The following is a 13423-nucleotide window of genomic DNA, read 5'->3' as shown; positions in this document are numbered from 1 at the left end:
TAAGACCCTGGAAATAACGTCAAAATGCAATCTCCTTCAAGGACTTTGATTGCTATTTGATGGACCTAAGCCAGAAAGCTCAAACCAAGACATCCTAAAACTTGGTAAATTCTAAATTGGTCACTATTGGCTTCTATCCCTCCTGAGAAGTCTATCAAATTTGGGGACAAAATGGGGTGGAGGCTATGGAAGCAGCAACTGGTTCAGAAGCTGGTTGGATGAGGCTTTGAAAGTGATTAGGGTATGAGTTTGGCAGATGGGAACCAGATAGAGATAATGAGGGAAAAGCTTACAACCAGAAGCAGAAGTGACAAATGGAAGAAGCACCATGTTTCAGTCAAACCAGGGCAAGAGGTCAATGGATCATGTCCTATGAATGCAATCAGACAATATAAAAGATTTAGAGTGAAAGAAAGTAGAGCTCATCCAATTCAAACCCTTTCTTTTGTATATAATGACACTGAGAAGTAGAAGTAGAGAAGTCATGTATATGTCCTACAGTCCCCATGGCACTGTCATCTCATATACTTCAATAGAATCTCTCTCCTTTCCCATTCCCACTCCTCCATTGTTGCTACATATTTAGGACTCCCTGACTTTTCTATCCACCTGAACCAGGATTTATTTTTATGTGTTGTCTCTGCCAATTAGAGTGAGAGCTCCCAACATTAGAAACTGTTCGTTCTCTCTCTCTCTCTCTCTCTCTCTCTCTCTCTCTCTCTCTGTCTCTCTCTCTCCTTCCCTCCTTCTTTCCCTCCTTCCCTGCCTCCCTCTCTCCTTTCTTTGTATCTTCAGTACTTAGCACAGTGCCTGGCACATAGTAGGTGCCAAATAAATGCTAGTTGACATGCTGAAAAACCAATGACTCATGGATGTGCTTCTAGAGTCCTAGTTTTGTCCTATGGTCCTTGAAGTCACAGTAAATCCTTTACCAACCAGATGGAGCAAGTTTAACAAAGGACTTGCCTTTGATAAGAATAGACTGGTGAGGAGTCACTAAGCATGCAGAGTTTTTTAAAAAGACAGTTGTAAGATGACAGGAAAAATAATGATGAATGTTGGAGGAGATGAGGGAAAACTGGGACACTGATGCATTGTTGGTGGAGTTGTGAATGAATCCAACCATTCTGGAGAGCAGTTTGGAACTATGCCCAAAAAGTTATCAAACTGTGCATACCCTTTGATCCAACAGTGCTACTACTGGGCTTATACCCCAAAGAAATACTAAAGAAAGGAAAGGGACCTATATGTGCCAAAATGTTTGTGGCAGCCCTGTTTGTAGTGGCTAGAAACTGGAAATTGAATGGATGCCCATCAATTGGAGAATGGTTGAATGGTTGAGTAAATTGTGGTATATGAATGTTATGGAATATTATTGTTCTGTAAGAAATGACCAGCAGGATGAATACAGAGAGGCTTGGAGAGACTTACATGAACTGATGCTAAGTGAAATAAGCAGAACCAAGAGATCATTCTATACTTCAACAACGATACTGTATGAGGATGTATTCTGATGGAAGTGGATTTCTTTGACAAAGAGATCTAACTCAGTTTCAATTGATCAATGATGGACAGAAGCAGCTACATCCAAAGAAAGAACACTGGAAAATGAATGTATTTTTGCATTTTTGTTTTTCTTCCCAGGTTATTTTTACCTTCTGAATCCAATTCTCCCTGTGCAACAAGAGAATTGTTCAGTTCTGCACACAAATATTCTATCTAGGATATACTGTAACCTATTTAACATGTAAAGGACTGCTTGCCATCTAGGGGAGAGGATGGAGGGAGGGAGGGGAAAAATCGGAACAGAAGCGAGTGAAAGGGATAATGTTGTAAAAAAAAATTACCCTGGCATGGATTCTGTCAATATAAAGTTATTATTTAAAAAAAAAAAAAGACAGTTGTAGGTGGATATATGGGACCATCTCTAATTCAATATGTCTCCCTTTGACCTGTTAGAGTCCTGTTAGCTGGCCATGGAATTATGACTGCTACAGTATTTGCCCACCTCATTCCCACGGTCCCCACTTGAGTTGAGACCTCATTACCTATTCCTCAGAGTACTGTAATAGTCCCTTAACTTGTCTCTATGTCTCCAAGCTCTCCTTTCCCTCTGTCCTCAAACTGCTACCAGAGTAGTCTTGTTTGGGCACAGATCTTGTCATACTACCTTTTACTCAAAACTCTTCCTTGGCTCTCCATTGTTACCAAAAGTTCAAACTGCTTAATCTGGCATATAGATGCCTTATGTGATCTGACATTTACCTTCTTAACTTCATCTACAGGAGTATACCGAAGGAGGAGGAAGAGCCCTAATTTCTCTTACTTTTTAATTTTGTTAAAGGGTAGAACCAGAAAGCATTTCCCCAGCAGCTAAAGAGAGAAGTGTCCCTCCCCATTTCATAACCTGTCACCAGCTCCCAGATGCCCTGGAGGGGGGCCTTTCTTCTCATTCAATGACTTTGGCTCTTTGAGTTGGCCTTGTGCATGTGACTACTTTTCCCCACAATGGTCGGTAACTTCAGTCAACAGCCAAAGTTGCTTCAAAAGTTTCCATTTTAGTGTTCCCTACACTTTGGGCTAATTACACAAGATGGAACACAGAGATAAGATTCAAAGGAGATGAAGGGGAGCCACGTGTAAGCTCACAGCTCCATCACTCCACCATGTATACCACTGAGCTTCATTCCAGGATGTGGGTGGGGGCAGGAGGCGGGCCACTGTAACTCCTTACAAAAGTGAGTCAAGAGCTCATTTGGGCCAGGACCTTGCAGTGACAACCCAGCATTAAAATGGGCAAATTGCTGATCCTCACTGGTAAGTTTGCATCTGAGTGAATGAGCCAGTTCCTCCTCTGAGAGCTGCTCTTTCTCCTACTATGGGAATTATCTTCTCAAACTTTTCTTTCCCATCTATCTATCCATCCATTCATCCAACCATTACTCTCCCATATTGTCTCTGCCACTGCCCAGTACTGCATTGCTTATAGCTCATATATTTTGGCTTCTTGGAAAGAAAGATCTTTGAGTTGAGCATATATCAGAGAATGGCACCATACTGAGGGCAGGGTTGTTTTCACTTTGGATTTCTTGAAGTGCCAGAATTGGTGCCAGTTATTTTAAATTTTATTGATTTATTGAATCAATTAGTGATTGGTGGGACCAATGTAGTCCCACTGGTTGATGAAACTAAGCTAGTCTACCAAATGGAATAAATAGCAGAGAAATATGGAGCTATACTAAAGTTTGCTCCATATAGGAAAAAGAGGAGAAGCAGAGCTAAAAGGACAGCATCCCGAGTATTTGATTTGGTACTTTGAAGAGACACACTTGGACTCTTAGAAGAAGAAAACTCACTGAGATTCAGTTGATGAGTCAAACAAGTAGAGTTGACTGTGTGGATTAGGTTTGGAGAAAGATGGGGGAGAAAGTGAAAGGAAATGGAAAGGGGGGAATCTAGAAATGGCTGATTTCTGAGAGAGACAAGATACTAACATCTCAGAGAAATAGGAATGGAGCTAGCAGAGAAGACTGAAAAAAAGAATATTTAGCTATCACCGCTGTGAACTTCCTGAAGCATTTCCACTGGAAAATGGATTAACCTTGTGATTTTGGACCCCAAAAGGAAGAATTAAAAATAATAATAGACTTGGGCTTTAAGCAAAGATTTTTTTTAAACAATTAAAGCCATTCCAAAATGGGATACAGGCTATCTCAGGAGATACTGGGTTCCCTGTCATTGGAGAGAAGTTATTCAGTCAACAACCATTTAGTAAGCTCTTGCTATAGTCAAGGCACTGAGCTAAGTTCTGGAGATACAAAGAAACCACTAGTCAGGAATGTTGTAAAATCATGGGATGCTTGTTCAGGTTGGGACGGGAGTAGAAACTCTTTAAGGTCTTTTCTATGATCCTATAAGAATTGGATGCTAGGGCAAAATACCTTCCTTTAAGCCTTATTATGCCCAGAAAACATTCCTAATTATTTCAGAGAACTGCAGATGTGATCATTGGGCTTACTTCCCATTCACATTGAATAAAATTGAAGAGATTAATTGAGACATCCAGCAGAACAGTAGAGCAAATAGTAAGATCCTTGCTTCTCTTTGTCCTTTCCTCTTTACCACCCATTTGGATTTTAAACCTATTGCCTTCAGCTAGGAAAAGGGTATGACTGGCATCCTCTGATGAGACTCCCTTTTCTTCTTCAGGGCTGGCCCTCTTGCTGCAGCTGCAGCTGGGTAAGTATGTTTGCTCCAGGCTGGAAAGGTGGGGAATCCGGGAGGGAAGTGAGCCAGCTCACGTTATTCCTGTTTTCTTTTTTTGGCACATCCAGGCTCAGCTGTCAACATCGTCTGCTACTTCACCAACTGGAGCCAGTACCGCCCTGGGATTGCTCGCTATATGCCCGAGAATGTGGACCCCTGCCTCTGTACCCATATCATCTATGCCTTTGCTGGCATGGCCAACAACCAGATCAAGACCATCGAGTGGAATGATGAGGCTCTCTATGCTGGTATCAACAATCTCAAGACCTAGTAAGTGCTAGAGTGGGTTCTTTGCCCATGGCAGGAAGTTTCAAACAAGGAAACTGGAGAGTCCCAAAGAGATCTAGATTCAATTTACATCCACCCAACATTTAGCTCTTCCAAGATTTTACCTTAAGTAGGCTGCTAAATGGCACAGTGAATAGAACACTAGACTTAAAAATTTCTGTCTGCCTCAGTTTCCTTATCTAAAATGACCAGGGAAAATAAATGGCAAATCACTCTAGTATCTTTGCCAAGAATACTACAGATGGGATCATGAAGAATCAAACAGCAACTGAAACAAAATCTTATATATAATTACTTTTTTATTCCCTTTATATTTATTCTTCATATACTTCTTTATGCACTTCTTGTCTTCTGTGTTAGAATATAAGCTCCTTAAGGGAGGGATTGTTTTCTTTTTCACATCAGTATCCCCAGAACATAACAGTATCTGGCAAATAGCTTAATAAATAAATGCTCATTAATTAATTGACTGAATAACTCTTTTGAGAGGAACATAGTAAAACAATTTTGGAAAGGCAAGACAACTTTCTCAAGTCACACAGCTCGGAAAAATCTGAGATGAAATCCAAACCCAGATCTTTTGACTCCTGGACCAGTGTACAATCTATTCCCTCCTGGATAAAGGAAAAGTTGATGACTTCCAATAACTGGGGAGAAGCGGTGACTCTAGGATGCATCATGAGGTTGTTTGCTTGAACATGCGGAGAATAACTCAAATACAAAGTATTGTTTTGCTATGGGATGGCTGATTTTCTTTGTCCGTGGCAATTCTATTAACTGGTATCTTTCTATCAACAGCAACACTGAACTGAAAACCCTGCTGTCTGTCGGAGGCTGGAATTTTGGAACTCAGGGGTAAAGTATAAGAACTCTGATAGCAGCAGCTAAATCAGAACTACTTTTTTTTTTCTTCCCAGTTCCCTACTCCTTCCTAGCCCAAACCTACAGAAAATATCTCTGAGTCTTCCCAGAGCAATTGTCCCCTGGTGCTGCTTCCTGAACCTGTTATCAGTTAAGCTTATAGACATTTCCTCATCAGCTCATCAGGCATCCAGGACAAGGCTGGGCAATATCCTTAGAAAAGAACCGACAAATCCCATATCCCTGAACATTCTGGAGGCTCTGATCCTTCGAAAGTAAATGAAAAGTAGTTCACAAGGGGATCAGCTCCTGGGAGAGCTTAATCCTGTTGTCAATTTTTCTTTGTTTTTTTGTTTGTTTGCTGGTTCTAGATTCTCCGATATGGTTGCCTCTGCTGCAAACCGCCAGACCTTCATCCAGTCGGCTATCCAATTTCTGAGGAAGTATAACTTTGATGGACTGGACATTGACTGGGAGTACCCTGGGAATCGTGGCAGCCCAGCAGACACCCAGCAGCTCTTCACCGTCCTATTGAAGGTAAGCTGAGAGACAGGACGACTCCAGCTCTGACCCAAGATTGCCTCTCCAAAGAGGAACTCCTTGAATTGATGCTTTTTCTGAAGTAGAATTCTGAGAGAAAGAGAGAGAGCCCATAGTGGGGACTGATATACAAGGAAATAATTCTCAGGGAGATATTATCACTAAAAAGAAACAACTGTCCAAGGGTGGGGTTAAATTAAATGTTAGAAGGAAAGAGATGAATAAATGAGGAGAAATGAAAGATAGCTCATGTAAGACCATAAGGCCTAGAAAGAAATCATCCAATTCTACTCTCCTTAGATGAGGAAATTAATGTAAAGAGAGATTATGTGATTTCCCCAGAATCTCTCAGTTATTAAGCGGCACAAGTGAGATGCACAAACAGATCCTCCAGACCAGCTGTCCTCCTACAGCCCCACAGTAATAGAAACAAAATTGTGATATTCCAAAGCATTATCTATCACGAAAGTTTATTGATACATTCCAAGACAATCACCATTTGCATATTCACTCATGTATTCATCCATTTATAGTTCTTAATTCTTTGCTGCCAGGAGTTATTGAGTATATTTCAATTGATCTAATAACATACAGTCAAATTTTAACCAAGTCAAGTTTTCAAAGGCTATATCAAAGAGAGAACAAATTCTGACAGGTCCCACAAAGTCAGAGGAACTTGGGATACCCAATGCTTGTCTTTAGTCACATAGAGAGGGAGACTATTAATGTTTCAAAGGATCTCGGGGATTACTTAGTGTACAATGAAAAAAAAGTCCAGAAAGATTATGACTTGTCTAATGTCACATTGTTACCAGAACCTGAACTCAGAACTTCTAACTCAAAGTCCAGAGCTCCTTGTTCTACTCCTCTCTCTTCTGTTCCTTTCTTCTCTATTCTTCTCCTCCCCCTCCAATTTCAGAACCATGATAACAGTCAAATATTATAAGAGTGTGTATAATTATAAGGAATATTGAATGGCTCTGAGTTCTGTCACACACATACAAACACAACTTTACAATATGAGATCTGTGCCCTTTGTATCCCAGGAAATGTATGAGGCTTTTGAGCAAGAGGCTAGCCAGAGCAACAAGCCCCGACTCCTGATTTCTGCTGCTGTGTCTGCCGGCAAAAGTACCATTGAGACAGCCTACCAGATCCCGGAGATGTCCAAGTAAGTGGGTCAGCCCATGGGAGTCCTCATGTCAGCCCCACCAAGAAGAAAGCAAGCCAGGAGCCTTGGGAGACTGCCAACCTGGAAAGGGCTTCCTTTAGGGAACTAATTTGAGAGTTAAGACTTTAGTTTTATCTTTGGAGATATTTGCAAGATTGTCTGAACATGTTCTATATCACTACTGTCCCAAATTTCCCCTATATCCTGAGCATAGAAATTATTTACTTATTTTCCTGCTCCTAGGAAAGCAATCTGAAAGCCCTTGAAAGCAAACTTCAAGCCCTAAATAGGAATATGGGAGACATCAAGCTCTGACTACCTATAATCTCCAAAGTACTCTCTGGTGGCACATAAATTCCATACAAAAAAAAATTAGTTCCCACTCTTAAGGTCTTTATGGGGTTTTTAAATTTTTAATAAAATTTTATTGAAATCTTTTTGGTATAACATCAGTATATTTCCCGTAATATTTTCCCTCCTCCCTACTCCCAGGGAATATCTCCTATGTGTTTAATCATTTTCAGTTGCCACTCTAGAACCCATTTGGGGTTTTCTTGACAAAAATACTGGACTGGTTTGCTATTTCCTTCTCCAGTTCATGTTACAGATGAGGAAACTAAGGCAAAATTAAGTGACTTGCTCAGGGTCACATAGCTAGTAACATTCTGTGGCTGAATTTGAACTCAGATCCTCTGGACTCTAGGGATTATACTCTAATTCACTGTATCATAAAGCTGCCCTATCTCATATAACAAATACTATTTTTAAAGGAGTGAGGGGAAGAAAAACAGGAGGAAAAATTAGAAAAACTGACCTAACTATTGAAAATGAAAATTGATTGAAAATGAAAATGTGCAATCTACCATTCCCATTGATCTCCTCTGCAAAGAGCTGGAGTAGGGATATCTTTTCAGAACTAAGCTCCAAAGCTCTTCTTCATTTTGCCATCTTCATTTTTGATGGTTTTGTATGTTTTCCCCCCTTTACCTTGTAGTCACTGTACATCATTTTTAGAAGTCAACATATATGAAACAAACTTGAGACAAATTACAAAGCAACCCAATGGGAGGGATCAGAGATGATCAAGAGGGCCTCGAATGAAGAGTATAGAGAAGAAAAGACCTCATGATGGTCAAGATGTAGGAAATAAGACCTTACAAGGAGGGAAAGTACACTCCACAGAGGGAGCAGAATGAAAACAATGAGCCTGATCTGTCTTGGGTTACTTATCTCTTCTTCCTCACCTTAAGGTATATGGATCTTATCAACGTGATGACTTATGACCTGAGAGGCTCCTGGGAGGGCTTTACTGGAGAGGACAGTCCTCTATTTGCTGGACCCAATGACCAGGGTGACTACATCTACTTTAATGTGGTAAGGAAAACTCTGTTGTGAAGGTTCAAACACAATAGTCGCCTTTGATCCTTCGAACAGAGAAATGTACCCCTGGGTATCCAGGTGACTCAGTTCTCAGGGAGGCTGAAAAAGGCTGCAGGTCATAGGTCTCATCTCACAAATGTAGAGCTGGCAGCAAATGTTCATTTGAAAGGGGAAACAGGTTCAGAGATTTGAAATGATTTGCTCTATAATAATAAGCACAATAATTTGCTCAATAAGTAATAAAAAGCAGAGTCCTTTTAAATCTAGTGTCACTGAATCATACCATCTTTCCCTTTCACCATTTTCTAACTTCTTATTTTTGTCCTCAAATTCAAAATTAACTGCCCTCAACTCTCCACTCTGTGCTTAAAAGAGGAAACAGGGAAGTGAATTATCTACAACAACAGACAATCCAAATTTTTTTTTCTATAATTTCAGGACTCTATTTTATGATTATCTGCCAACCCCACCATTATCCTTAATAAGAAAAACCTTTTAAACTTCTGGGGCCAGTCAGAAATATGCCAATTGTCCATAGAAGCCAGTTTAAAATTTTGAATTGGATAAAAATCTGAAAGGGGGATAAACTCCATATAGATGACGGAGAATGATTTGTATTTTCTATTAGACATCCCAAGAAAAGAAACAACTCCATTTTGGGTCTCAATTGTACTTCAACTGTCCATTTTAGAGAGAGAACAAGACATTGAAAATATGTTTTCCAAAGTCATTCTCCTAGTATTTCTATTAAGTACCTCATACATACCTCTTCAGTACAAGGTGCTAGGAATAAAGAAGAAATGTCCTCTTGCTCTCAGGGAAATTTCCAGTGAAAATTGTGAGCTCTTTCATTAGATTGTGAATTTCTCAAGAGCTAGAACTGTCTTGCCTTTCTCTGTATCCCTAGCTCTGGCACATAGCACTAAATAAGTGTTCATTCATTAACCGACTATATAATATTGGATGGCCAGTCCTCTTTACTTAGGAAGCTTATCCCCCTGCTCCAAAGAGAAGCTTCTTGCTTTCCTCTTTCTTTTTTTGCTAGGCCATCTTGTGTCTGTGGGCTGGCCAGGACTGCACCCAGATATAGCAGAGTTGATGTGGCTAAGTACAGACAGGACAGGTTACCCCACAAACTGTAGGATGCATAATTATCGCTGTCTCTCAGCTTGGTGTCTTTCTAACTGTTTTCCCTCCTTTATCCCTGAGGACTATGCCATGAACTACTGGAAGAACCATGGGGCCCCTGCTGAAAAGCTGATGGTTGGGTTTGGCGCCTACGCCAGGACCTTCACCCTCACCAATCCCTCCAATCATGGCTTGGACGCTCCCACCTCTGGCCCTGGGGCGGCTGGACCCTACACCCAGGAGGCTGGAACCCTTGCCTACTTTGAGGTAAAGTCCACAGGAGGCTCAGTGGGCCCGTGGGGATCTCTACGATATCTGGAAAAACACAGAGTGAGAGTTCCATTCTGTTTTCTAGAGTACCCCATTGTTGCTTTATGTGGATGTAGGCACATGGGAAGAGGGGGTGGGGATGGGACTTTTCAATTCAATTTACAATCTTAAGTACCAAATTTAGTAGGTACCAAAAAATGTGTGCACAAGGCACTGATAAGAATGTAAAGACAAAAATGATTGAAAGAATCGCTATTCTCAGAGAGCTTACAGTCTCCTGAGGGATACAACGATCAGTACCTTCCATTTTAACTTTTCCAAGCCCTGTCATATTTATGCTCCCATGTCAGTCTCCTTACTCTCCATGAGCACAAGGCAATGTGTATTATTTACACAAATAAATTGAGGTCCGGGGCAGCCAGATGGTACAATGGATAGAGTGCTGGCTCTGAAGCCTGGAGGAATTGAATTCAAATCTGGCTTCAGATACTTATTACTTCCTACCTGTGTGATCTGGGCAAGTCACTTAACCCCAATTACCTCAGCAAAAAAAAAAAAAATGAGGTCCAATGAAATTAAGTGATTTGCCTAATACAGCTCATCAAAGGCATGGATCTGCAGATATGAATTTAATGAGCTTATCAGAGCCATAAGGCATTCAGTTTGGAACCAAAAGAGGACTTAGTTGATCCTGAAACTTCAACTACCCTTCATTCCCACTGATATTCTAGGAAGTTAGAGGGCAATACCTTCTCCCAGGAGAAGAAAATGGTAGCCAAGTTTGATGGAAGAAATGGCCAGAGCAGAAAAAAATGTTCTGGGATATAGAATGTGTTGTCCCAGAACACAACAACTAAAGGGGACTAAGGTCATCAAGTCTAGATCTATCATTAAACAGAGGAGGAAACTGAGGTCTATAGAGGTGACTTGCTCAAAAGGTTACCAACTGTACAGTGGCAGAATCAAGTCTAGAAGCCAGTTCTCCTGACTTTCAGTTTTTGTTATTTCCTGTCCTAGGTCTGTGGCTTCCTGAAAGGTGCCACTGAGGTGTGGAATGCCCCTCAAGAGGTTCCCTATGCCTACAAAGGAAACCAATGGATTGGTTATGACAATCCCAAGAGTTTCACTATCAAGGTGGGTCCTGCTTCTTTCTCAAATAGTTTGAAGTAGGGGCAGGGGACCCCAAATCTAATGCCACAGTAGTGGTATTCTACCATCCCTCCAACTATGCTACATTCTTCTATTCCTTTCTCAAGTGTTTCAAGTCATTCTTTTCTCTCTGCCTTTTTCTTTGATTTTAGTGATTCACTGTTATTGGCTATCTTTGCTGGTATCCTTAAAACTAAAGAAACTGAATATTGAGTGACCTGGGTCTGATCCAATGATTCATAGAATAGCTGGGTATCCCCCTGCATCTTCTGTTATCCCAAAAGCCCTCCCTGGCATGTAGTTCCAAATCAGGGATTCTTAATCTTTTTGTATCATAGATTCATTAGATTGGAGTTTGGAATTCAAAGTTCACAATTTTATTTTTTGTCCCATAGATTCCTTTGATTGGAATTTGGGGGTTCTGTGCTTTTTTTCAAAGTTCATAATTTTATTTTTTTCTGCCACTTAATAATACTTTCTCCCAATTATATGTAACTATAATTTTCAATATCCACTGTTATAGGATTTTGAGTTCCAAATTTTTTTCTTCTTCCCTCCTTCTTCCATCTCCCCAAGATGTCAAACAATCTATTATAGATAGGGTTCTGATAATCTGGAGGTCCCCACTGACCATGAGCTCTGCATGCCTTTGATTCCCCCAATAGGCAGACTGGTTGCTGAAGAACAATTTTGGAGGAGCCATGGTCTGGGCGATTGACTTAGATGACTTCACTGGTACTTTCTGTGGACAGGGCAAATACCCACTTATGAATGCCATCAAATCTGCCTTGGGTGTCTCCACTCCAAGTAAGTAGTGGTCACTCCACCTCCATATCCAGGGATCCTCAAAGCAGAAAGATTGCTGAAGAAGAGCATCAATCTGGAAGTCTTCCCATCTTGATTCTATTTTAAACACTTTAAAATCTATTTTTCTACTTGCTCTAGCATGTCCAAACTGGAACTGGCAAGGGAAGACCAGGGAAGTCCTATAAGATCATAGCTTATTGAATGAATGTTGCTGATGAAAATTTAATCCTTTAGCAGAAGGCTATAAATAGGTTTCAATTAAATGGGTTGAGCAGATAGAAGATTTGAGGGGAAGGGAAAATCTTGCCCTTTATACTTTAATTCCTTCAAACCCTGCCATCGGCCGCTGGAATTGATGAGGAGATAAGAAAAGTTGGGAAGAAATAGATGGAGAGAAGATAAGACTAGAATGAAGAGGAGAAGTTTGGTGTGGGTGGGTGGAGGGAACAAGACGGGCCTTTTAGATCAGTTTGAAGCCTTCTAGGAAGTAAGGAAACAGAATTAAGCTGGTTTGAATCAGTTTCCAGACTAAGTAAGATGGCAGTAACGAGTATCAGAAAGCTATGGGAGAAAACTGCTTCCCAAATAATATCTAGAAGGCAGCACCTTGCTTCTGTTGGACAGCTCCCTGGGTGTGGGCTAAGCTTTGGGGGATTTGCTGATCCTTGGTCAGGAGCCCACTAAGGAATTTAGCTGAATTGACTCAAATGCCCTTTTTGGGAAGTTAAGGAGACTCTTAATGCACAGAGCAGTGGTCTTGGGTTCAAGAAAATCTTTCAAATCCAGAATCAGACTTTTCCCAGCTGGGTGGCTCTTGACTAAAATGGGGAAACACCAGCACCTATCTGGCGGGGCTGCTGTGAGGGTTAAACAAGCTGTTTGCAAAGTGCTTAATCTCTTAGTAGACACTTGATAAATACTTATCTCCTTAGGTTGCCGAGTACCAACCTCTACCCTAGGCACTAGCATTGCTCCCATCGTCACAGCAGCCCCTGGCGGTGGTTCAGGAGGCAGTGGGTTCTGTGCCGGCAAGTCCAATGGCCTCTATCCAAATCCCAAGAGCAAGAACGCCTTCTACAACTGTGTGAATGGGCAGACCTATGAAGAGGCTTGCCAGGCTGGCCTAGTCTTCGATACCAGCTGCTCATGTTGCAACTGGTCCTGAGCTTTCATGAATACCCATTAAAGATACACTTTGCAACTAAACCCCAATTTGTCTGTCTTGCTGAATTAGGTTCCTAGTATTGTGACTTACAATGATCAAGGGATTGCAATAGACCCTGGGTACATCACAGAGCTGCAACTAGCACGGACCAAATAGGGCTCTGTCCTCAGACACTGATTTTTGAAGTGGGGAGCAGAGGATGAATTTTCTGGGGCTGGGTGACTTCCTTTCTATGCTAACCTCTATCCCTACCCCTCACCTTTCAGTTTTTCTCTGGGTTGTCATATCTTTCCTTCTAACCCTTACAAAGGTAAGGGCCAAATTTCCTTCTGTCTCAGTTCAGATATACCGGTGTCATTTTTGCAAAGTCCTTTGTGTAGCTGCCCCGCACTTGGTGA

General features: G+C 41.2%; 1 protein-coding gene across 1 annotated transcript; it reads left to right on the top strand.

The window, feature by feature from the left end:
* Positions 1–2767: 2767 nt before the first annotated feature.
* On the top strand, positions 2768–13066 carry LOC127559341 (acidic mammalian chitinase-like). The gene is made up of 11 exons (XM_051993051.1): positions 2768–2817; positions 4210–4239; positions 4335–4536; positions 5353–5409; positions 5787–5952; positions 7002–7126; positions 8377–8500; positions 9716–9901; positions 10922–11038; positions 11719–11860; positions 12793–13066. The coding sequence occupies exons 1-11, from the start codon at positions 2793–2795 to the stop codon at positions 13023–13025; spliced, it is 1407 nt and encodes a 468-aa protein (XP_051849011.1). The 5' UTR covers positions 2768–2792; the 3' UTR covers positions 13026–13066.
* The last annotated feature ends 357 nt before the right edge of the window (positions 13067–13423 follow it).

This window comes from Antechinus flavipes, chromosome 4, assembly GCF_016432865.1.
Source record: "Antechinus flavipes isolate AdamAnt ecotype Samford, QLD, Australia chromosome 4, AdamAnt_v2, whole genome shotgun sequence".
Taxonomy (NCBI): Eukaryota; Metazoa; Chordata; class Mammalia; order Dasyuromorphia; family Dasyuridae; genus Antechinus; species Antechinus flavipes.
This window is presented reverse-complemented; position numbering and strand designations above follow the sequence as displayed.

Coding starts and splice junctions, on each gene's coding strand:
- LOC127559341 (XM_051993051.1), top strand. CDS start 2,793: ATGGGCAAATTGCTGATCCTCACTG. Junction 4,537..5,352: donor ATCAACAATCTCAAGACCTA/GTAAGTGCTAGA, acceptor TTCTATCAACAG/CAACACTGAACTGAAAACCC. Junction 5,410..5,786: donor TGGAATTTTGGAACTCAGGG/GTAAAGTATAAG, acceptor TGCTGGTTCTAG/ATTCTCCGATATGGTTGCCT.